This window comes from Xenopus laevis, chromosome 4S, assembly GCF_017654675.1.
Source record: "Xenopus laevis strain J_2021 chromosome 4S, Xenopus_laevis_v10.1, whole genome shotgun sequence".
NCBI lineage: Eukaryota > Metazoa > Chordata > Amphibia > Anura > Pipidae > Xenopus > Xenopus laevis.
Window position 1 is genome coordinate 100,958,720 of NC_054378.1, and position 26,357 is coordinate 100,985,076.

The 26,357-nt window shown below is 39.4% G+C and overlaps 2 protein-coding genes across 2 annotated transcripts in view; one reads left to right on the forward strand and one right to left on the reverse strand.

Annotated features, from left to right (window-relative positions):
* Positions 1-1,137: 1,137 nt before the first annotated feature.
* On the reverse strand, positions 1,138-24,664 carry rangap1.S (Ran GTPase activating protein 1 S homeolog). Its single transcript, NM_001172197.1, is given in 16 exon segments — positions 1,138-2,248; positions 3,860-3,981; positions 4,139-4,227; positions 4,326-4,428; positions 6,502-6,621; positions 7,412-7,586; positions 7,873-7,957; positions 8,530-8,629; positions 12,288-12,401; positions 12,883-13,041; positions 13,142-13,276; positions 17,155-17,334; positions 17,430-17,489; positions 19,147-19,274; positions 20,304-20,432; positions 24,635-24,664. Coding segments are annotated over 15 exon segments (1,752 nt in total). The 5' UTR covers positions 20,416-20,432; positions 24,635-24,664; the 3' UTR covers positions 1,138-2,178.
* The window catches only part of zc3h7b.S (zinc finger CCCH-type containing 7B S homeolog), a 35,461-nt gene continuing 32,924 nt past the window's right edge, over positions 23,821-26,357 (forward strand). The window contains exon 1 of the mRNA XM_018261241.2: positions 23,821-23,961. The gene's annotated coding sequence lies outside the window, so the exon portion shown is untranslated. The remainder of the gene's footprint in view (positions 23,962-26,357) is intronic.

Consider the following 26,357-nt stretch of genomic DNA (forward strand, 5'->3'; position numbering starts at 1 on the left):
AATATAAACATGAACTTACTGCACCACAAGCCTAATCAAACAAATAATTTATACCTTCAAAGTTGGCTACAGGGGGTCACCATCTTGTAACTTTGTTAAACATCTTTGCAAGACTAAGACTGTGCACATGCTCAGTGTGGTCTGGGCTGCTTAGGGATCATCATAAACAAAGCTGCTTGAGTTCTGCATGGCTGGGAAGTAAGGTGGGGGCTCCCCCTGCTGTTCATAAGTATGATTGTTTCCCTGCTCAGCAGTTAGGGACCGTCTGACAATTCCTATCCACAGCAGTAAATGAAGGTGCATACAGTCAGGTTTCTTATAAAAACTGTACACAATTTTTTAAATTATAGTATATTGGAGATATTTTTCATTAAAGAAAGTAAAAATGGGATTTAATTTTTTTGCCTTTACATGCCCTTTAAGAACAGAAATGAGACTAAGTGGCTGGATCTTCCTGGCTGGCCACAGTCACTGCATAATGTGCCAAAGTTACTAATACCCAACAGAGTATTTCTCCACCCCCCCCTGCCAGATTAAGCAGAACAAGTCACTTTTGCATTGGAACCAATGCTGTTTTTATTATCTTCAGTTGATGATTCAGACTCCTTACAGCCACTAGAATTATTCATCAAAATGGAGAACATTTACATTGCACTCGGTTTTCCAGTTTGTGTTGTTTTATAAATGCAGGTGTTTGAGGAAAGAGAGCAAGTCTATATATACATACACAAGCCAAAATGGTTTATCAAGGAGAGCCATGATAAGATATGCACAAATCTGAATATCCATTTTGGAATAGTCCTTCTAAAATGTCTGTAGATGGCCTGGATGACTCCTAGAAGTAAAGCAATATCTGCCCTGAAGCAGTGGGGGCTTTTCCTTGGGAAGAAATACAATTTATTTCCAAATGAAATCACTGGCGACACTGATTCATATGAGTAAGTACCTCAGTAGGCACGAAACGCGTTAGGCGGTCATCTGTATGTCCTAATACATTATTTGAATTTTTAATTATAATTCTGGTCTTTACTTTTGGAGAAAACTCACAACCTTTTGCTGTTCCAGATCTTTGCACCCATGGACTGCGGTCAACTGTGAGTATTTTTCTCCTCTCAAAATTGTTTTGGACACTTTTTCTTTTTTGATTTATAACGGTACAGTTACTGACAAAGTCCACCAATTTTTTTTAACGTTTATAAGAAAAGTCTCAAACACTTCTGCCTGCAATTTCAGTGAGTAGGCAGAAGCATTGCTGGATGCGTTTTGCTTTTGCAAAGTTACTTTCAACTCTACTCCAATAGATGTAAAAAAATTTTTAGATGACTAATTCAAAGTCAAATGTCTATAAAAAAGTAGGCACCGAAGAGGATTCAGCCCTACATACAAAACTATACAGGAACAGCAGCAATACCTTCCAGCCATCAGGTATCATCATATTATGTATCTGTAAGGCCCACGGTACATCCTTCCTGTAGAACAATTACAGAATAAGAAGGACTGAGCATCATTGCAATTCTATTGTGTCAACTAATAACTGCACAGGCATTTCAGAACAAAGCTACAAGTTAAATAAAACATGAATATGATTTGCAGTGTAGACAAATGTAAATAAGAGTAACCGGTTACCCTTTGATCACTATCCTTGAGCTTTCCTTAAGCTTTAACCCTTCCAGACAGACAGGCCAAAGCATAGAGCAGGAACAGAAGTAGATTTTCTGAATTTACAAGGGCTAAATATGTAACTGCACCAGATTTCCAGAATAGCTTCACGGTTCCAGGAAAGAATACAGTGTATACACATTCAATGGCTTATGATAATGATGAAGTAGCATACAGTACTTTTACTGTCCCTAAAATAATTTACAAAGTGGCATCAAACACAGGCGTGCCACTCAATGTAACTATGAGAACTGTCCAATGATATTACTCGATGAACCTATAAAAATGTCCTCATTGGAGTCCAATCTTGGCCTCTGGATCCTCAAGGTACTGAGAGGTGAACAGTTCTTTTCAAATGTAAACAGAAAGACTGGAATGGGGGCCCCTGTAGGTAAGACTAGAAGGAACTGATTCACCATCTATTTGGCCTAAAAAATCCTTGATTTTACAGAACGTGATTCGAAGAGCTTTTACATTTTGTGGTCTGGGTAAAGTTTAGTCCAGTTGAAGCAAAGCAGGTTACAGATTATGAAGGTTGCACAGCAATGTGTGTCTGGCACTGGCGTTATTTTCCAGGACACCGTTGGGCCTAAAATGTTAAGGAGAGAAATCAAATTATTCCTAAAGTGAAGCAATGAACGGTGCTGCCAATATCATTGAGATTTTACATTTGCATTAACATTTGGTTAGAGTATGTTGAAAATAAAAAGTATTTTATTAAGATAACATATAGTAATCATAAGCCATCATAGCTGAATATCAACAGCACCTTACGGTATTTTCAGGAACAGTCACTTCTAATAGAGATTATTTTTTTTTTTTTAATTTAAAAATCTTTTTCTCTTCTCCTATATTCCTATACACAGGCACCATGGGGATCTAGATCCTGCAGCTTAAGAAAGGACACTAAGAGGGTTATTTTTCAAAGTCCAAATTTATCTCAATATTTTCTGCTACCAACTCCGATCAAATCTGGTCTGGTTTTTTACGCTTATTTATTATTGCATTTTCCCGAATATTTGCTTTGCGTGAAAAAATAAATCATATTTTCACGATTTTTTCATCCGATTTTCCAGATTTTTCACCCGAAAACTTCGGGGTATTGCATGAAACCCAGTGCACATCAAAAAATCATTGGGACTTCTCCTATTGACTTATCTGCAACCTCGACAGGTCTGAGATGCCGGATTTTCTGATTCAGACTTTTCCATGCTCAGGGTTTAATAAATTCCAAAAAATTCGTGATTTTTTCCAAAGTCAGATTTTATAAAAAAAAATCTAATCTTTTGTGATTTTTGCATTCGGAGTTTAGTAAATAACCCCCTTTGGGTCAGGTCACACACTCAGATTCGGGGAGATTAGTCGCACAGTGACAAATCTCCTCTTCTTCTGGGCGACTAATCTCTACGTACTGCCTCCCTCCGGCTAGAATGTAAGTCGCCAGCGGGATGGCACTCTGAGTGCTTCGTTTTCCGAAGTCTCCCGAGTAAGGGCGAACATCCGACACCATTAAATCTTCTTCCTAAGTTGTTTCAGTCACACTGAGCTGGGAGCAGCGCGATCCTTCCATAGGCTAATTACAAATGAAAACAGGACTCCAGCCTATGGAGGGATCACGCTGTCCCCAGCCCAGTGTATCACTTTAACTTTGCATTCTGGTGCATTATTGGAGCAGGCCACTAGATGGCAATACTCTGTTAAGAGAATTGTTAATATGTATTTCTATGTTTCCTAACTATTTTAATAGTACAGATGAGGAATGTCCAACAATTTACTGTGTGCCTATGTCTTTATAAAAAAGCAATGGTGACATGTAGTATATGTCCTGAGAGCCTTAGATTTCCATAGCCAGTTGAAACAGATTGTGTGTAATACTTTTTAGCATCTTACTGTTTAATGGTTGCAGTTTAATGTGTCCCAATGATTGCCAAAAGGTACAGATCTCTGGTCAGAGATTTCCTTAATACCTTAACCTGCATATTCTATAAAAAGTGGGGCAACCATCTATTTATTCCCCATATTATTGTACATCTGAATTACAAAAGATGAAGCGCTCAACTCCATTAGGTGGCCCATATCTTTGTGGCTATTTGTGGATCTTATGGTCTTATTCATTAATAACACATACTCCAATACATTATGTAGATAAAACTGCTGAAGTATTGTAAAGAAAATCATATAATGTGTTATATTTACTTACTTGGAGATGAAAGCAAGAAGAGTAGAAGCAAGAGACTTTGGGAAGTAATTCTGCTGTACCATGTGATTCAGAGTTAGCAAAGGGCCATTTAAGTGTGGTATTGTTTTCATTTTGTCTTCACTCTGAGCATAAGGAAAAAAGGATATAGAAAGTATATATTATGTACAAGTACACACACACAAATTGCCCATGCCCTTGTAATCTAAAGGAGAAGGCTAATTAGCAAGTAAAGGGGAGATGGTAAAGCACTCGACACTACACAAACTATTCATACAATACCTTAAGAAGTCCCATTTGCACCAGTAGACTAGTGATAAACACATTTGCTTGGAAACCTCTGTTTTCAAAAGCCTCCTTCATTAAACCATCTAAGGTAATCAAAGGGAGACCATTAGAATAGAATATGCTTTCACAAGTTAGTGAATAAAGCAGAGAAAACTGAACAACAACAGTAACTATAACGCACCAATAGTTTCTTCAACAGCCGCCTTTATTTCACCATCCTCCCTATACACAGAGGAGACCTGAATGAAAGCTTGGACCACCTTTTCTGTATCTGCAACATTGACCTGAAAGGAGGGGTTAAAATATAATTATATTGGAAAGAAGTTACGTCAGCATCCTAGTATGTATTTATTAACAACTGGATGTGAAGTGATCATCTTTATTCTATTTATGTTTGGCATTATGAGTGGATATAGGCATATTACATACTCATCTCATATAAAAACAATTCTCAAACATTATAAGCTGAGCTGTCCCAACTGCAAAGACATGGATGAATCTGAAGTGGGAGAACAGCGCCACAGGCTAAGGAAAAAAAAAAAATCAGAACCTACCACAATATTGTAAATATTTAGTGCAGGCACCAGTGTGTTACAACACAAATCTGTGTGTGTCTTGAACCATAGAAAGTTTATGCACAGATTTATCTTGTGCGTTTTTTTTTTTTAACAATTCAATTTTATTGATTAAACACATGATCCAAGAATGACTTTTGCGTTACATATTTTGACAGGTTTATACATTATGATGTTGCATTAACAATAAACGTACTAAAAACCTGTGTGGTGTGCTGTTTGTGTGTTTCGGGCAAGGAGACCACTCCATGGACTATTATAAAGTGTTTTAATACCTATTATAAAGTGTTTTAAGTGTTACAGTCTGCCCTGCTACTATTTTCTGTTTCCTTTTATTTGAACAGGGGGGGGGGGGTGAGGGAGGGTAGAGATAACAGGGACAAGGAGGGGGGGGGGGATCATCCAGGTCTTTACTCCTGTGCATAGGGGTATTCAGGGGGGTACTACCTGGTAGTAGTTCTGCATATGCTATAACAGATATAGAGATACTATAGGTCCTACAGTTTACTCTGTACAGAGTGCTTCCGTTTTGCACGTTAGCTACACTATTGTTCTTGTGCGTTCTTAAGTACAAAGTGCCATCTTCAGTTATAAAAAGCTACAATTAAATAAAACAAAATGCTTGAAGTGCTTTTTTCAAATGGTAGAATGAAGAAGACTCTGGACAAACAGTCATCAGTGAAACAATAAACATATATAAAAATAGATAAAGTATCAGCACACTCTGTATACTGTGACACACACACAAACACAATTACGCCAGGTTCTTTTTTTTTTCCCGTAGCCTGTGGCGCTGATCTATAATCTAATCTTGATTTGGTGATGCAGTGGAGGAACTGTGAATAAGATCATCAAAGGAGAAAATTCTGACGGTTTACTTTCCCTTTGATCTTGCAAATTTTGCTTTTTTTGCAATTTTATCTCTGCTATACCTTTAGTAGACTTGCTTGGGAACAGCTCAGTTTTTAATAGGAAGTGGTTTTGACCACAAAGATTCTACCTGAGGGACCGTAACATTTAAAATGTGCCATGAGCATTAAAGGGCACCTATTGGGCAAAATTATCCCCAACAAAAGGTGTGGGCAAACAGAGCCGGTACTCCAGTTGGGGGGTGGCAAGTCGCACTCTGAATGAAGTCAGAAGCACTTTCCGGTGTCCTATTGCTGGCAGAGGGGCAATTTAAAAAAAAATGCCAAAAAACCCCCAAATCACATGCTACTTTTACACCCAACCGGAGTGCAGGCTCTTTTAGCCCACACCTTTATTTGGGGATAATATTTTTGCCCAACAGGTGCCCTTTAAGCACAACATTCTACATTATTTACTGCAACTTAAAGCCTTCAGTTATTTACCAATATCTTTATATTACAGTAACACAACTGTTTAATAGTCTGTAAGCCAATGGCACCCAGTCTATTGCTCTACAGATAATGCACATTTAGCATTATAAATTAACTCATTAACCACAAGGCAAAACAGAAGATGAAAACAGAAGACACAGAAGACTGTTGTCCAACTCTGCAGATTTATAGCAGGTCAAGATACAGGGAGACTTTAAAAGAAATAAGTGCTGTGGGGAGGAAGCTTGGAGGTGGGTAATGGGCCGGCATTGGAGGGGGGCTAGGGTTTAGTTCTCCTTTAAGAAAATAATACAATGATCATGAGACGGAGGAAAAAGGAATATTTTAATACTTGATTTTGCTATAGCATGATCTTTTTTTGGATCAGAACTGATATTTTGCAAAATAAAACCATACTGCAAAACTAAACTAATACACCAACCTGTTGTGCTATCATTGCAGAACGTCTAGGACCCATGCGCACAAGTTTCTCTGGGGAAGGAAAGCTAAGAAAGGTGGATGCATCAACAGGAAGTTTAGGTGGAGAAGCTGGTGCTGATCCCTTAAAAAAAAAAATTAAGATTCACTCCCAGTGTTAAAACTCAATTACAGGTAACTGCCATAAACTAAAATATAGGTAACTATATCAGTATATAGAGCTTAAGACTGGCATGTAGGAATTCATACAGATGTGAGGAGATGCCATGCTGTGTGCTGTATATATTATATTATATAATTTAACATACTCAGAAAGTTTCATTACACCATATGCTCTGTCATTAAAACACAGGGCTGCTAGTTTCTGAAGATTTGTTTCTAGTAGCAGAAGGTTGTATTACACTGTACATAAATACACATCTATATCAAGGTGCCACATCCCTTTAGAGACCAGTATATATTAAGATGCACAAGGACCAGTCCATTTCAGTTCCATAACAGGGACTTTTCAGTGAAATCTTTGACTAATATTTTTGTCAGAAAACCACTGTACTGTTTTGGAAGAAGTAGACCATATAATAGCAGCTCTATAACTGGAGCAGGGACAAGTTTAAAATATGGTTTTCAACACAAAGTCAGAGAAGGAAAGTATATCATAAAAATGCAAACAACTTAATTCTTTTCTGAAGCAATATGAACAATAGAAATATGCTCTTTAAGAGCAATGTCACCTTTGTGTGGTTGCTTATTTATATCTTGTACGTAAAACATTCCTATTGCTTAATCATTTAAGGCAGAACAGAAAATGTTTTACAAATGGTGATTTGAATAGACACCTTCAAGTGCCATGCAAATTAGTTGTAGCAAATTAGTTGTAGCAAATTAGTTGTAGCAAATTAGTTGTAGGCACTTACACTTAAGCATGGAATTTCTTTGGACTTCTCTTTGTTTTCATTATCTCCTCCTTCCTCCTCCTCTACTTCTTCTTCCTCCTCCTCAACTTCCTCATCATCATTTTCATCATCATCATCTTCATCATCATCATCATCATCATCATCGTCATCCTCATCCTCATCACCCTCATCATCACTGCAACATAGTTAAATATAATGATAGATAAATGCTTAAACAAATTGTAAAATCCACATGATTGCTTATTTTTAAGGATGAGATTGTCTCATTGCTTCATAAATTCCCATTTAATAATTAAACACACAATAATAATTCCTGTTACTTAGGGTATCATTTTTATAGACTGGCATATTTTAAAACACAGGGAACTGTCACATATCACTTTCCATTATAGGTGCCCCCAAGTACAACTACATACAAATGACTGTATTACAATATGAAAGAGAGACGTAGAATATTGTACCTTAAAGAGCCTAATATGTTGGCCATGTTAATGCTCTCTAGGATTTCCTGCACCTGCTCACAGCCCTCCTCACCAAGACAATTTCCTGCAATAAAGGTAAAGAGTAGCTGATGACAAATTCTTGAAACATCACACATACCTATATAGACTATATATATAGCCTGAGAGAAATGTGCAATTTTCTAGATAGTTACACTCCATATAAAACTGCTTCACCCAGCCAACCCAAATACATGATGCAGCTATAGATATACCAGTAGGCACCTGGCATCCAATTTCCACAGTTTATGCCTAAAACAAAAATACACTTAGCCCTGTAATGTTTTTATAAGTTTTCTAATGATAGAACACAAACTTTAAGTAACATTAAGTAACTGTCCCTTTAAAGAATAAGTAAACCCTTTACTTAAAATCCCTAACAAGACTAAGCCACTAAAATAGACACATAGAACACATGTGAGAAAATAATTCAGGAGATCGGCCACCGCACTGTTGCACTTCAGTGGGGGGGGGGGGTCACAAATTTGCCTGTGTGCAATTACCCATGAGTCGTTTTAGGGATTTTAAAATAAAAGGGCAAACCTATCTTTAAAAACAAAACCTTTACGTTTTTAGAATCTACAATTACTTTTACTGCCCGATAACTGCAGAACATACCATTTAAATCCAATTTCTCTAAGTCAGACTTATCTTCCACCGATTCTGCTAAACTCACGGCTGCATCTGCTTTAATTTCACAATAGGAAAGGTTAAGATCCTACAAATTAAGAGAAAAAAAAAAGACAGTAAATAGGACACCTAAAGGATGCCAAACAAAATTTCTTTTGCAATGCACTTGATTTGTTAGTTTTGACTCTTGATACGACGTGGCAGAACTCTGCTTTACTCCAGCAATTATTTCAAATTCCCATGATACCTTGCATGCTTTTTTAGAGTGTGTTCATAAGCTAGCTTGTGCTCCATTCTTTCAGATCAAGCAATGCAGAAGGACATGCTCTCATTGTAGTGTCACATTTTCACATTGTGACACTACAGTGTAGTAAATGTCAGCAAGGGATTAAAAGAAATAGAACACCCTCGCCTATTAACACGTGGCAGTATGAGAAACACTGGCAGAGTTCCTGAAAGTATATCTAGAATGCCTAAAATAAAGCAAAATAGGACTTTTGTTGTTTGCTAGAAAAGAAACGAACACTCAAAGCCCCAAAACATCCCCCCCCCAACACCACTTTATTGTACAATGTTAAATATTTAAATATGAAGAAGAATCCATTTTAAATAGGTTGTTCACCTTTGAGTTAATCCTTTAGTAAGATGTAGATGTACCCTAGCTGATTTGGATAAGATTAGAATATAAGTAGGGGAAGGGCTGAAAAGAAATATGAGTAATAAAGTCACAATAATAATAATAAATGTGTAGTCTTACAGAGGATATGTTTTTAAAATGGGGTTTATTTGAAAGCTGGAAAGTCAGAAAGCAGCAAATAATTAAAAACTATAAAAAAAAAAATGACGACCAACCGAAAAGTTGATTAGAACTACCCATTCTATAACAGTCAAAGTTAACGTAAAGGGGAAGGAAACCTAGTCGGCGCAAACCCCCCTCCCGTTTGTTGCCCACCCTCCCTCCTCCCCCCTGGCCTACCCGTCCCGCTGGGCAAATGCCCCTAACTTGTTACTTACCCTTCGGCGCAGGTCCAGTCAGGGAGTTCATAGACGACATCTTCTTCCACGCGATCTTCTTCCTGCTTTGAACGGCGCATGCGCAGTAGGATCATTTCGCCGGTATGATCTACTGCGCATGCGCGTGACTTTTGGCGCATGCGCAGTAGATCCGTACCGGCGAAATGATCCTACTGCGCATGCGCCAAAACGCCGTTCAAAGCAGGAAGAAGATCGCGTGGAAGAAGATGTCGTCGGTGAACTCCCTGGACTGGACCTGCGCAGAAGGATAAGTAACAAGTTAGGGGCATTTGCCCAGCGGGACGGGTAGGCCAGGGGGGAGGAGGGAGGGTGGGCAACAAACGGGAGGGGGGGTGGGGGGTTTGCGCCGACTAGGTTTCCTTCCCCTTTAAAGGTGAACCACCATTTTTATAGCAAAAAATCTTTTGCTATAGAAGTTCCCTGGATCTACACACCATCTCTTCTATGCTCATTTTGTATATAGATAAGGGCTAGTTTATAAACAGGGGCATAGCAACCAATCAGTGATTAGCTTGCCAGTTGCAAGTAGAACATTGAATGCAACAATTGGATTGGTTGCCATGAGTTACTGCCCACTGTTGAGGATGACCCCCGAGCATCTTCTACAGATCAGGAATACCAATCTGTGCCAAAAGACAGCAGCTCAGTTAACTGAATAGAAAGGCATCTAGATCACATGGCATCCGATTAAAGAGATCAATTTTGGAGTCTTGTGGGACAGAGAGAAACACAACATATTTCCAACCCCAAGTTCAGGATTTTACTCTTGCCAGTATGACAAGAATCCTTTTTAAGAAGACCAGAGAAAAAGAGGTGGCATGAACAGGGAACGATCAGAATTGGCAAGTCTACAATAAGGGCCAAAACATGCCTCAGTAGTGAAACTGGGGCGAAGATTTGAAAACGATTTATTTAAAAAGCAAAAGGCCCAATCATGTTCTTCAGTTAACAGAATAAGGTTGTAGGTGTCCAAGTTCACAAATGGCATGAAATCACCCAGGGTTATAGCATAGTCCGACTTAAAGGGCACCTATCACAGCCAAAATCAAACACAAATTAACAATCTGACCAGTACAAGCTAAACACGTTTAATCAAACTACATATATAGTTTTTTGAAAAAACTGCAGGTTTTAAAAAAATCCCTTACTTTGTCAAATGGGTTCTTTCACTGAGGGAGGCCATATTGAGACTCTAACAGAGACTCTAATGTGCAAATTTCAGGAGCATGCTCAGATTGTAACACTGCTTTGTGTATTCTACCCAGAATGCCTTGTTTTAGTAAACTCCTCCACTAGAAGTATCCACTAGAAGTGCTGCCACCTGCTAACTTCCAGCAGGTGGCACCACACAGCAGCTAACACAGAGGTTTGGCTGATTTGAAAATAGCTTAGAAGGGTTGATAAGCAAACAAGGAATTTGAACTGAGCATGTGCGAGATTTCAGAGCTACAGTTGGCTGGGAAGATATAGGTAGGAGGAGCCAGTGAAATCCAAGATGCCTGCCTCAGCTAGAACTGCAGTGGAGATAGGGGAGATCTTGCAGAAGGTATAGTGAGCTGATCATTTACATTATACAAACAATTCTAACTGTTTTAAAAATCGGATTTCTTGAACTTTCACATAGTGTATTTACTTAGTAAATGATTTTGGTCATGATTGGTGCCCTTTAATGTTCAGATTAAAGGGATACTGTAATGGGAAAACTTTTTTTCCCCAAAATGAATCGGTTAATACTGCTACTCCAGAAGAATTCTGCACTGAAATCCATTTCTCAAAAGAGCAAACAGATTTTTTTATATTCAAATTTGAAATCTGACATGGGGCTAGACATTTTATCAATTTCCCAGCTGCCCCAAGTCATGTGCCCCAAGTCATGTGAGCCCCATGTCAGATTTCAAAATTGAATATAAAACAATCTGTTTGGTCTTTTGAGAAATGGATTTCAGTGCAGAATTCTGCAGCAGGAGCAGCACTATTAACTGATTCATTTTGAAAAATGTTTTTTTTCCCCATGACAGTATCCCTTTAAACTTAGATTTTGAAAGAAACTGTAAAAAGTAAAAAATGGAAAGTAATTGAAAAAAATTCTTTATTTCTGGGGAAAAATCTGAAAACAATTGAACTGAAAAAAAAAAAAAGTGTTTGGAGGGTGAACAAACCCTTAACAGAACTTCCATTTAGTTATTCATCTGCACAATTATTCCTAGACCAAATCACACTAGTTATTTTGTCCACTAGGGATGGTACTGGAACCTAGATGGACTCAGATGTTACTTCTGCAGAGTGAACTTAGGGTAGGACTCCACGAGCGATTTTGTCGCGATCCGACGCGCTGCGACAAAACTGTTGCATGGTGTCGCAGCGTTGATCCGACTGTCGGATGCAGATGCAGCATCTGAATCCGACAGTCGGATCGCGTTGGATCAACGCTGTGACACTTCTATCTCTTGCCTTATTTTTGTCGCAGCGTGTCGGATCGCAACAAAATCGCTCGTGGAGTCCTACTCTTAGCCCCAGTGGTTTATGGGTCTTGTGGCGGTAAATAAACATATTAAAGGGCTGCAGTGGTAATGCAGCAAAGTGATTTATGAGAGAGAAGGGAAGGAGAGAAAAAAGGTTAAATACCACATATTCTGCATTGATGACTATGACCTCCCTCTGTAGAGGTATGTATGCATCACTGTGTTACAGCACAAGTTTAAAGAATTTACCTTTAATTTATGAAGCCCTTCTTTAAGTGCAGACGCTATAGCCTGTGCTCCCTTTGAGCGGACCAAACAGTCCCCAAAATTGATTACTTCCACTTGCCTGAGTGTCTTTAATGCCTTTAAGAAGTAAACAGAAATGCCCTTCATTTAAAGTTTACATTTACAGAATGCACAACACATATTTAATATTTTCTTGTATGGACAAAACCACCAGATGGTTTATACAGTACATGATTTCTAAGCAGAAAATATTTTCTTCACTAATAAGCAAAGAAACAGAAATACATTAAGAGAAAGATATATTTAAATTTTCACATAAAATACTTGAGTTTTAAATTTAAGTGAATTTTGTCTATAATATGTACTATACTGTACTGCAGCAAGATGAAATTTAATGAGTAGTTGAGGGTCCATGGGCAACTCTCCCAAATTTTTAAATGCGCTTGTCCACAATTATTTTAAAACTTGGAATGCTAAATTTAAATGAGGCTGGAATAAAAATTAGGTAGTCAATATGTTTTATATATACAGTATGCCACACAGTATAAGACTTTTAAATACAATCCGGCCCTGCCTTTCATCAGTATAAAGTCAGTACCTCAGCCATAGCGACGCCACCCTTTTCTGTGAAAGTATTATCATTAAGGTTAATCACTTTCAGCAAAGAGTTGGCTTTAAAAGATTCTGCCAAAGCGGTGATGCCAGCGTGATTAATGCCATTTTGAGGCATGTGTACTTCCTCCAAGGTGCCGATGAGCTAAAACAAAACAAAACAAAAACTCTAAATATATACAGAGCGCATCATCGATTATTGGCTACTGTGTCAAGGAATATTACTAATATTTTCTTGCACTAACCCGAAAAGCCTCAGAGAGTGCAGTGGCACCATCATTTTCCAAGCGGTTCCTTCCTGCTATGAACACTTTCAATGCCAGAGGCTTACCATGGGCGCTAGACTTCTTGTGGCACTCTGTTAGTGCTGCAGCCAGGATCTGAAATAAACATCCAAATAACATCCGTGTTAGCACATGTTTCTTTATTTGTGTTACTGGATTAAGAAAAGAATATCATCATCAGGATTGGGACAACATAATGTCAGTCTTGGAGCACAACCTATGCAGTGTCCCAGCAGTTTTATGGAACAAATCCAGACAAAATTGCAGTACAATTGCAGAAAGGTTACTTGACAAAATAGGTTTGTTTTTGGCCAATGCCTCTCTGTTCTCTTTAGGAGTTCCTTGTGAAAAAAACATTTGTCCATAAACTTTTTATGACACCCATGGCAGAACATAAATTACTGCAATGAAAAAGGTGTGATAATGATCTATTTATCTACAGTATCATGGTGAGACCCAGCGGGCCATATTAGTCTAATGTTCTCGCTATCTGTATGGTGTATCACACATAGTGTATCACTATAGCGAACAAACACCTTTTTCTCTGTGGGACCAGCTGCATAAATATTTGGGTTGAAATAAAGACAGTTGTTAAACATCCCAATTTTTAAAAGGGAACTATCAAAAATGAAAATGTAATATACAGTTGTGCTCAGCAGTTTACATACTCTGTCAAACAACTGTGTTTACATTTATTGTCAAACAACTGTGTTTACTCTTTTTAAATTATAATCACTACACAAACTACCCAAATGACCCTGGTCAAAAGTTTACACACCCCAGTTCTTAATACCAAGTATTGCCCCCTTTAACATCAATCACAACTTGAAGTCTTTGTGGTAGTTGTGGATGAGGCTCTTTATCTTCTCAGACGGTAAAGCTGCCCATTCTTCCTGGCAAAAAGCCTCCAGTTTCTGTAAATTCTTGGGCTGTCTTGCATGAACTGCACGTTTGAGGTCTCCCCAGAGTGGCTCTTATTGTCATGTTGGAATGTCCAAGTACGTCCCATGCGCAGCTTCCGGGCTGATGAGTGCAAATTTTCCTTCAGTATTTTTTGTATTTCACCTGAAGTTATTTGTGGGTTTTTCATTGCATCCCAAACAATTTTTCTGGCAGTTGTGGTTGAAATTTTAGTTGGTCTACCTGACTGGTTTTGTTTCAACAGAACCCCTAATTTTCCACTTCTTAATTAGAGTCTGAACACTGCTGATTGGCATTCTCAATTCCTTTGATATTTTCTTATATCCCTTTCCTGTTTTATAGAGTTTATCTACCTTTTTCCGCAGATCCTTTGACAAGTCTTTTGCTTTTCCCATGACTTAGAATCCAAAAAACATCAGTGGATGAAAGATGCAAGGGTCTGTCAGGAGTTCAGAAAATCATTGACCTTTTATACACACCCACTATTTACAGGCAAACAGATCACAGTTGAAGATTGTTACCTTTAATAGCCATTCTAACCCTTTTGTGTCAAGGTGTGTGCATGTTATCAGGCCAAATCACCAGGGTATGTAAACTTTTGAGCAGGGTCATTAGGTTAGTTTGTGTAGTGATTATTGTTTGACAATAAATTTCTTCAGCCAACCATTAACCATGAGTGAAAGAAAAGTTTTTGTTTTATAATTCATATGCTCTGAAAAATCATAAATTCTGCCAGAGTATCTAAACTTATGAGCACAACCGTAAGCTTCAGCACACTGAAATAAGAAACTTTGTAAATACAATCAATTAAATACTCTGCATCGTTTCTGAAATAATCAAGTTCATCTTCACTATCCCTCTCTCAGCATCTGTTTCTCTTCATTCTGTCTTGATGCAGGAATTGGGTGTCAGATATTCATTGACAGTTAGATCCGATATATCTTATAGGGGGGCTCCTTTTGCCTGGAAGATGTTTTAGAGCTCACTATTAAAATGACCAGACATCATGTCTCTCTACAAAAAGGCAGTAATTTTGTTAGATTTTGTTTATACTGGAATCAGTTATTTGAGTGAGCTCTAATTCATCTGCTAGGAAATTAAGGCCCCCCCTATAAGATAGATTGGATCTAACTGTCAACAAATATCTGACACTCAACTGCTGCATGAAGACAGAATGAAGAGAAACAGATGCTGAGATAGGGATAATGAAGATAAACATGACTATTCAGTAACTATGCAGAATATTTAAATATGTACAAAGTTACTCATTTCAGTGCGCTGAAGCTTATATTTGCGAGGGGACATGATTACACTTTACAAGTACATTAGAGGACATTATAGACAAATAGCAGGGGACCTTTTTACCCATAAAGAGGATCACCATACCAGAGGCCACCCCTTTAGACTAGAAGAAAAGAACTTTCATTTGAAGAAACGTAGGGGGTTCTTCACAGTCAGGACAGTGAGGTTGTAGAATGCACTGCCGGGTGATGTTGTGATGCTGATTCAGTTAATGCCTTTAAGAATGGCTTGGATGATTTTTTGGACAGACATAATATCAAAGGCTATTGTGATACTAAGATCTATGGTTAGTATAGGTATGGGTAGATAGAATTTGATTATAAGTAGGGAGGGGTGTGTGTATGGAGGCTGGGTTTTCATTTGGAGGGGTTGAACTTGATGGACTTTGTCTTTTTTCAACCCAATTTAACTATGTAACTATGTATATTTAATTTTCACGATAGTGGTCTTTTAAATTTGGTTGCATACTGTGCACTTTTACCAGCTCAATAACAGTTTGATATCCAATACTGCAGTGTATGCTCAAGGTCTTAATAAAGTAGTTAAAAAAGGAACCACAGTTATCGTTCAAAAAAATATCAGAAGCATTCTAACTCTGGTCCCCAATAACTCCTAAAGCTGTAGTAATGAAGTCCAATATTCATCACTTATCGCTTTTAAAAAAAAAACAAGAACAGGCAAGGGATCCTTATCTGGATACCCATTATAAATAACAGAAGCCTGCGCGGAAAGAGAACTAATAAAATGTAACAACAACAGTAGCATAGTCTTACGCAGCAACAGATACTTGGCTACCAGAGTCAAACAAACCAAGAAATATAAAATTAAAAGCCAATGGAAAGGAATAGGACTAACATTCTAAAAGTTAACTTAAAGGTGAATTACCTCTTTAAGATACACCGATTCACATTACTGAAAGATCGCCCATCCAAAAATATCCACGTCATGCCTCCCACATAACAGATGCTAAATTTGTACTAACAATTAATTTTAATACGTTAAACCTTTGAGGTTTGCATTTACTGGAATAAGAAAGCTTAGCCAAACCATGAAAAACAGCCACAGACCATTATTCATCCACCGTCAAACTTTCCAGGTGACATTTCTCAGTTACACATGTAGATTTCTTCCCATATCGACCATAGCCAAACTTGTCCAGTCACACCTCAGAGACCACTTGTACTTTGAACACTTGTTATCGAAGGCACACTGGTACCACATTTTAACTGCTGCAAAGTCCAATGACAGGGACCTTTTCACCACTCCAGCCCACACTGAACATTGCACATAGCTGAACAACTAATAATAATAAAAAATATATATATGGGCAGGTAGGGCAGTGCTATACATAGGCGCATGGACTTCAAACTGTCAACAATGGCCAAGTTGACCGCAAATATCTGCCTGTTTATGTCTTAGGAATATGGATACCAGAGAAAAAAACACCAATGTATTAAATCATTTAAAACCAGAACTTTCTCTCCAATGATTTTCTTAACTTGTTTATGCAAGTTCTTGCTGAACGTGTACTTCTATTTTTGCTTTTTAACATCGTATTTTCATATGTACAGCTAATGAGATGATGAGTCCATGTGTGACTTCCAAGTGCCTTCTCTTACTTCATGGAGAAGTAGAGAAAGTAAAGCAGAAAGTAAGAAATAAGGGTGGTGGGTGGAGAACATGATGCAACTGACCATGGAAAATACAATGGTTTAGGAAGGACAAAGTAGATTATGGAGATATTAAATTACCTTTCCTCCCCCAATTCCCATTCCACAGTTGTTCAGTTTGAGCTCCTGTAGAGTAAAACAAGTTGGACTTTTGAGAAGAGCTTCAAATCCACGCACTCCATCAGGTCCAAATGCATTGTCACTTAAGTCCAGTTCAGTCAATTGAGCTCCAGCTGTAATCAAAGCATCACCAAGAGATCTCTAGAAGCAAAAGGATTGTGAAGGTTTGATTAATATTACACATTTTCTACAATTTGCCAAACCAATGGATCAAACATACATATCAGTATACATACCAAAGCAGTTGGAATCTCGGGCCTTAACCTCCCTGTAAACATATCACTCCAGTGGCAACGCTAGAAAGAACATCAGACCCAGAGTGGTTAGAAAGCTTATAAACAAATAAATTTTTGGACATATGCCTTGCAGACAATTAACTTGAATGGTGCTATCCCTGAAGCAGTGATTAAATGATAGGGAAAGCCTGAATTGCTGGGTGAACCAATATTTAAGGATACCCCTCGAAAAAAAATAAGTATAAGCAAAGTCGGCCATGTTTCTTACCTTTCCAATTTGCCCCTTGAAAGACTTGGACTCACTCTAGAAAACATGGCCAAATCTAAAACCTGCGCTATAGACACCTGGGAAAGATAAGTAAAATGGCAGTGGAGTTTCTTTTTTTTACCCAGGGGAGGTGCATTCTTTCCTGAAAGAAACACCAGTCTGATGGAAGTGGGTGCCTGATTGAGAAACCATTTTTTTCTGTCTATTATGAAACAGGATTTTCAATTCCTGTATCACTCAGAAGATAAAAGGCTTATATGAGTTAAGGGTAAGGTCACACTGAGCGATTTGGGTAGATTTAGTCGCCTAGCGACTAATCGCCTCCTCTTTGCGGCGACCAATCTCCCTGAATGTAAACTTCGGGCAACTTCGGAACACGAATCGGCGCGTGTTCCATGCCGCAGGTGATTTTTCATTTTAGCCGCCGCAAGACAGAGGTAAGGCATTCGTGGAGATTGGTCGCCGAAGACGAGGTGATTAGTCGCCAAGTGACTAAATCTCCCAGTGTGACCTTAAAGGGGTTGTTCACCATCAAAACCCTTTTTTTAGTTCAGTTGTTTTCACATTGTTCACCACAAATAAAGACGTTTTATTCGAGGTGCAGAATCTGAAGTTAAAATTTGCTACATTTCTCAGCATCATCTGTGGGAATATTAGCAACAATTTTATCAATTCTGCACAGTTGCCTTTAAAGGATAAGCAAACCTTTAAAATAAGTGAATGTAAAACCTTACATTCATTCTTTTTTTTTTATACCATATTAAGTTGTCAGGAAAAAAGAACCCTCTCATATCTTTTCTAAGCAGAAGAACCTCAGAGCAGCCTCTTTCTTTCTCCTGACAACTTCCGTGACTACTTGGTGGTCAAACTAGTTGGAAACTGACCAGCAGGTGGCGCTGTTGTAACAAAATTCATTCATATTAACAGTATAGATACACCTCAATATCATGGTATAAAAACAAAAATGACTGTACATTGCAAAATTTCTTTGAATAGCATCCTCATCAATTTTACACACTTATTTTAAAGGCTTATTTATCCTTTAATGAAACTCGGGAATTCTGCTCAGCAGGGCCAAAGATAAGAAATGTATCAACTAAATGCATCAATTTAGAATAGAGCTGCTTCAGAAAGACATAGGAAGGAAACTTTGAACTTCAATATTAGAAAAACAGTCACAATTTGAAAATAATTGAAAAAGTCTATTTCTGGTTAATTATCTAAAAAACACAAAAAAAGGTGTTTGAAGGTGAACAACCCCTTTAAGGGTTGAGCCGGATGGATTCTTTTTAGATTATTGCCATCATTTGATTTCCTTAGCCATTTGCACCACATTCTTTTTTTGCAATATGGAAAAAAAGCTGGCTTGAAATACTTTAACTATTAAATCACTGTGAAAACCTAAATGCATCCGGTGTTACCCCCAAACACATAAGAGTTAGTATATACCTTCAGATCAGGTTTCCTTTGCAGAACTTCGGCTATTGCTTTAGCTGCCTCCACTCCCACAGTATTGCCTTCCAGACGCAGAGCCTGCAGCCCTTCATATTCTTCAATTTCCCGAATCACTTCTTCGGCTATATATTAATTTGTTACAAAAAAAGTGCCTTTAGAAGGATTCCAAATACGTAGTTACAATTTACATTATACATTACTTAATTATTCACTACATCCCTGTCTAACTTACCTAGCTTTTTTCATTTATTCACTAACAGCACTACCTTAATATAAAAGCATACTGGGAAAATATAACATACAATTAAAGGACATGTCAACTCCTACAAAAGTTTTATAAGCGATATGCCTCGTTACATGTTTTACATACCTAGTATTGCAGCCCTTGAAAAGTGATCCGATAAGCAGCTCTGTTGATTTTGGCTGCCTGCTGCTGTCCTGCACTATCTGTCTCTCTCCCCCCTCCCTTCGGAATGCGAGCTGTAGTTTGGCGAGACGCACATGCGCACTTGTCTAAACTAATCTAGCACATGCGCAGTTTAGTTGAATCGGCCTCGGCAAAGCCTTCCAGCCGCATCATGAGTGACCTCTGGGTCTTCATTCCGCCAATCAAAAAATAGCATTGGCGGTTGCTATAGTGACTGTATTCTGCCAAGCTTTTGCTCTCTCTGCTCCCCCATCCCCCCCTCCCCGCTTCTAGCACATAGTTCTTGTGCTGACTGCAGGGAGCAGAGCAAGAGAGCTGAGACATTAACTATTACACTGCCAACCAGGATAACTACTGTATGTAAGTTACTAGCAAGTTAGCAAGTCAGACGGATGGGAGTATTGGCGCATGTGCATTGCTAATAGGAAGAGCGCACGCTTGAAAAAATGGCCGCTGGGTTAATGAAGGCACAGGGAGGCAAACAGTGCGTCGGTGCAGGGAAGGTATAGTGTTTTTCCAAGTGAAAATAATGCGGTTTGATTAGGGCTAAGGTAGGCTACACAGGCATGGTAAAAGTCAAAAACGGCTTGACATTTCCTTTAAGATGGGCGTATCTTCCACGTAGGGTGCTACAACAGTCAAGAGACTCTTGTTTGATCTTTACATGCCCTTTAAGCTTGCTTTATACACAGAATTAAGTTTCAACGGTAAATAAGTGTCTTACCATCTTGGGCAGTGTTGAGTTTCAGAGTTTTCCCTTTAAAGCTCAGCTCTCCGTCTCCAACGTTTGCCTTTGCCAAGCAATCTGCCAACTGTGCGATATCTTCAGCAGCCATCTTCACGCTTTTCCTCACTTTAATAAACCAGAGAAATAAGAAGGATAACCGAGAACCTGTTTAACAGGTAACACATGCTTGAAGATTATTTTAACAATGCCACGATCTTAAAATAAATTGGGGTGGAGAATACACGGCGATACGAACGTGGTCCAGCTACTCCAACTATAGTATCACTTGCAACTACAAGCCGTAAAATAACTGCTACATTAAGTGAATTGAACGGCTTTTGCTGGGGAGTTCTTGCAATACTTTTAGCAAAAAAGGAGATGTAATATAAAGCTTTCTCTTCTGTTTCTTCAGCTGTGTGTTCCTTGCATGTGTGCATAAAAAGTATAGCATTTCTTTGTCAAAGTGTACTGTGCACGGATCAATCACCTGCAATGAACATGCAAGAGCTTAAAGGAACAGTAACATGAAAAAATGAAAGTGTATTAAGTTAATGAAAATATTATGCAGTGTTGCCCTAAACTGGTAAAATTACTGTGTTTGCTTCAGAAACACTACTATTGTTTATAGAAATCAGCTGCTGTGCAGCAATGGGGGCAGCCATTCAAAGGAGAAAAGGCTCAGGTTACACAGCAGATAAGCTCAGTAGAACATAATGGTGTTATCTGTTATCCACTATTTAGTGTAAAGTGTCATTTTTCACCTTCTAAAGCAGCTCTGGGAAGGGGGGGTCGCCGACCCTGTCAACTGTTCTAAATTGATACTTTTAGTGGATACATTTCTTATCTTTGTCCTTGCTGAGCAGAATCACTGGGTTTCATTACAGGCAGTTGTTAGAATTGATACAATAGTTGCTACTGAGAAATGTATCAAGTAGACAGGGACATTCAACTTTAAACTTAGATTTTGGAAAAACAGTAAAAAATAAATACAGGTAATGGAAAGTAATTGTTCTGGGGAACAATCTGAAAACAACTGAAAAAAGTGTTTGGAAGGCTAACAACCCCCTTTAAATGGAAAATCCATACAGCAAGCAAGAATAACTCGAGAAGATAACTGCAAGTGAATTTATTAAGGGTAGTGGATCCTATGTTTAAGTGGAGACATTTAAAGCCGCTTGTCCAAGCACCACCATATCTCATTTACCACTGTGGAATTGGAATTTGTCCTGTTAAAGGAACAATTTAGTGTAAAAATAAAACTGGGTAAATAGATAGGTTGTGCAAAATAAAAATGTTTCTAATATAGTTAGTTAGGCAAAAATGTAATGTATAAAGGCTGGAGTGACTGGATGTCTAAAATAACAGAACAGAACTCCCTGCTTTTCAGCAGTCAGTGGCCACATGGGACATAACTGTTCAGTGAGTTTGCAATTGATCCTTAGCACGCAGCTCAGATTCAAAATAAACAGTTATGACCCATGTGCCCCCCTCAAGTCACTGATTGGTTACTGCCTGGTAACCAATCAGTGGAAACCAAGAGATCTGAAAAGCAGGAAGTAGTGTTCTGGCTGTTAGACATCCAGTCACTCCAGCCTTTATACATTACATTTTTGCCTAACTAACTTTATTGAAAACACAGCCCTCAAAGGCAACTGGTGGCATTAAAGGAGAAGGAAAGGCTAAAACTAAGTAAGCTTTATCAGAAAGGTCTATATAAAACACCAGTAAACCCTCAAAGTAGTGCTACTCTGAATCCTTTCTATCTTTCCTTACATTGTGTACACATGGACTTCTGGATCAGACTTTCTGCCTTCATCTTAAACCTCCAGGGCTAAGGCTTGAGCATGCTCAGTTTGCTCCTCTCCCACCCCCTTCTCTGCTGTAATCTGAGCCCAGAGCTATAAAAGAGCAGGGAGAGACACAGGCAGGAAGTGATGTCACACCAAGCTAATACTGCAGCTGCTATCCTAAACAAACAGAGAGCTTCTAGAGCTTTTTACTCAGGTATGGTAAAGTATTCTACAGAATAAATATAGCATTCTAGCTTTTGCAGCTAATATATTGGCGACAAAATGCCTCTGTAGCTTTTCTTCTCATTTAAAAGGGGTAGTTTACCTTTATGCTAACTATAGTACAGGGTTTTATTTTTTGGCATATTCACTTGGTCTTCCTTTTATAGGGTTTTTTTTGCCTTCTTCTGTTACATTACAACTTTCAAAGTGGGTCAGTGATAAAAAGGAACAGTAATGCTAAACTTATGATTTATCTATTCAGGACTTCTCCTATTCATGTTTCATTCTCTCATTCAATCCACTGGTTGCTAGGGTAATTTGGGCCCTAGCGATCAGATTGCAGCTGAAATGCAAAACACCAGAGCATCTGAGCAAAATACTAAAGAATTGAGCTTTAATTAAATGAAGCCCAGCTGAAAACTGTCTCAGAACATCACATCATACCGTACGTAAAAAAATAATTTAAAGGGACTTCCCTTTAACTGGAGACTAGAAAGGCAAAGAAAAAATTCCAAATCATCAGATTACTACGATTACTGAGATTCTGTTCTTGGTTAGCATCATGTCCCACGACCGTGTTGTAAAATCAAATTATCCAGTGAAAGGAAAGGGGCAGGGTTGCCAGGTTGGTGGTTTTCCAGCCAAATTGGGCTACTTATTTATAGCCCAGGTGGGTTTTTGAAGAATAAACTAGCCAAGGTACAGATTTGGCCTACTTTTGGGGCTGGTTTGTTCTTTAGAAACCAGCCAAAGTTTTTTCTTGCCTTAATGTGCCAAGCCTGCTTCTCCCAAAGCATGTTGGTTAATGTAGTTTTTGTTTAACAATTTGTCAACTGCCAAGTTTAATGTAAGACTACAATACCCAGCATGCAATGGGACTGCAGAAGTCGGGAGTTACCAGATTTTGGGATCTGTACCCCAGTCTCCCGTCATTAAGCATTCTTGCATTTTCTGGTGACTTTTCTCAATTTCAGACAATTTTGGGGCAAAAATCTGCAGGCCACCAAAATGTATAGAGGTTGAGCTGTTTTAGCAATATTCATTGAAATTGTGTATGTATTATATGCCTTATGGGGCCCCTTTAACTATTGGTAGGGTTGCCACCTTTTCTAGAAATAAATACCGGCTTAACTATATATTTATCTTTTTTCCCTGCGGGTTGCGGATAGAAGTTCCGGGAGCGGGTATAGACACGGGTCGGCGGTTCTGTGTTTTTGTGTGGGGCTTCTCAATTGCGATACTCCTTTTTTCTGGCCACGTCTACTTCTGATGACGCCACTTCCGGTTTACAATGGCAGCACTTCCTGTTTTACTCCTTTTTTCTGATCACGGCTACTTCCGAAAATGTCACTTCCGGTTTACGACAGCACTTCCTGATTCTTGATGGTCAGCGGGTCCGGTTTGCTGATAAGGTACTTGCGGGTCGGGTAGCGGGACAAGCGGGTAAGAATTAGGGTTGCCACCTTTTAAAAAAAATCTCTACCGGCTGGTGGAGGGGGCGGGAATAAAAGGGCGGGCCCTGGCTGCAAAGGGGCGGGTCGCGACAATTAAGGTGGATCCATGGCGCCATTGCCTGGGCCGGTCGTGATGTCAAAGGGGGCGTGGCCACAACGCGCGTTTGGACTCAAGCCAGAAGCAAAAAGGTTAGTTTTTACTAGGCTGGGTGCAGGCCACAGGCATTTGTTTGATGTATTACAAATTTACCAGCAGCTACATTGCCGGTAAATTTGTAATACCAGCCAGGTGGCAACACTAGTAATAATGCGGCTATGGGTCCCAAAAAAATGGACCCGCGCAGGACTCTACCTCCTGGGCCCTTGTGATGGGTTAATCTGGCCCATTTTGCTTCATGGAAAAGTTTGAAAAAGGCGTATTTTCACATCTATTCATTTTTTTTTTTACTTTTTCACTGCACATATTGTGCTATTTTTGGGCTACTTATGAAGTGCCTCTTGGCTTGTTTTGGGCTGGTAGTAGCCGACTTTGGCTGTTTTTGAAAATAAGACCTGGAAAGGTAAAGCCCCTGGCAAAGCAGGAAGCCTGCGGGTACTTCATTCTCTACTGAGCCCACACTACAGCTCTCAGACTCGGCTCAGTTATTATTCAGTAAGATTTGACGCAGTACATGATTCCCCTTGCCCAAGGTAAATGTTCTGCCATTCTGTGTAACCAGGCCGGACTTTAAGGGTCAGGAATGACAGAACACCGGCAACATCCCGCCAAAACCACGAGGGCTGTGAATAGTAGAACCTTCACTATATATCGGCTACATAAGCTCCCAGCTATAGCCTATTATAAGACTCATATACCGGTTACCTTGAGTTCCACAAGCTGCCCGGCTTGAAGTCGTCACACTGCACGATGCTTAAAGCGAGAGAGTTTTTTTCCTATTTTTTTTTTTTTTTTTTGCCTTGTAACCGGCAGATTTCTTCATTTTAGCCGCACCCCTCCCTGAATGGCCTCTTGGAACTTGTAGTCTTCATTGCTGCTAAATTGCCGGCGCCACAGTCACTGGGCCTGCGACGAACTACAGCCCCCATGGTGCATTGCGCACTTAGGCTCGTACGCCCATGCCCATTGCGTATTTCATATTTAAATAGTAGTCAGCCATTTTGGCGGCTAGGTGCGAGTGTGGAGAAAACGTGGGTCGAACTTGTGACAGGGGATAGGAAGTAGCCGCTACCTGTTCCTCTGTGGGTTTAAAGGGCAACCGTGCTCAATATTACACAATTGCGCAGCATGGAACGCATTGATGGAGCGGGCAAAGAGATTGTTAGCGCAATGGGCAGAGACCGGCTTAAAACAGTGGAGTTCATTTATAAATACTGGGCAAATTTGCAGAAAACCATAGCAACCAATCAGTGGTTAGCTTTTTTTCAGTCACTTGTAGGTTGAACACTGAAAGCAATCATCTGATTGGATGCCATGGGTTACTGCCCAGGAGCAGATGTGCCCAGTGTTTATAAGTGAACCCCAGAATATCTTATCACTTTAATTAATCATTTGCCTTCTTCCAGTGACTCTTTCCAGCTTTCAGATGGGGGGGGTCAACGACCTCCAGCTAAAAAACACATAATTTGTAAGGGCAGAGACACATGGAGATTTGGGCGACAAATCAACTCTTCTTCGGTCGACTAATCTCGCTGAACTGCCTTCCTGCCGGCTAGAATGTAAATCGCCAGCAGGATAGCACTCAGAGTGCTTCATTTTTCGAATTTGCCCGAATTCCTCGCAAAACACTACTGGTGCTATCCCGCCGGCGATTTAGCTTCTAGCCAGCGGGGATGCAGTTTGGGGAGATTAGCCGCCCAAAGAAGAGGCGATTTGTCGCCGTGCGACTAATTCTCCCTGAATCTTCTCATCTGTGCCCTAAGGCTACAAATGTATTGTTATTGCTACTTTTTGTTACTCAACTGTCTGTTCAGACCCTTCCCGTACCTCCCAACATTTTGGAAATAGAAAGTGGGTCAAAAAGGTTGATCACGCTTGTTTTTGTGGCCACACACTCGCTAATTACCATGTTCATTTTATACAATTTGGCCGGCTATGAGCCCCAACTCCAGTTGGGGGTAACAGTATATTTTTTTTAATTGCCCCCGCCAGCACTATGCCATCGTTACCAGGACAGAGTTCCCATTTCAAACGGCCATATTGGGTCACATGTATGCAAATGAGCGTGTTCCACGAGTCGCTCATTATACGCATACGTGTGTCAGGAGCGCATTTGCTCATGCACCCTGACTGACATGGCCACTTACACCTGGAGCTCCCTCTCGATGCCAGTGCCATAACGCTGATGGGGAGGCAATTTAAAGCAAAACAAAAAACTAGAGTGTGGCTCTATAAGCCTGCACCTTTGGTTGGGGGATAATATTTTTGCCCAACCAGTGCCCTTTAAAGGAGAAGGAAAGTCATTATCACTTGTGGGTGCAAAATGTTAAGCAACCCCAAGTGATTGTATTGACTTACCTGAAACCCCGGGCCGGTGCTCCTATCAGCAGAAAACTGCACCAGCCCGGGGTTATACCAGTGAGCACCA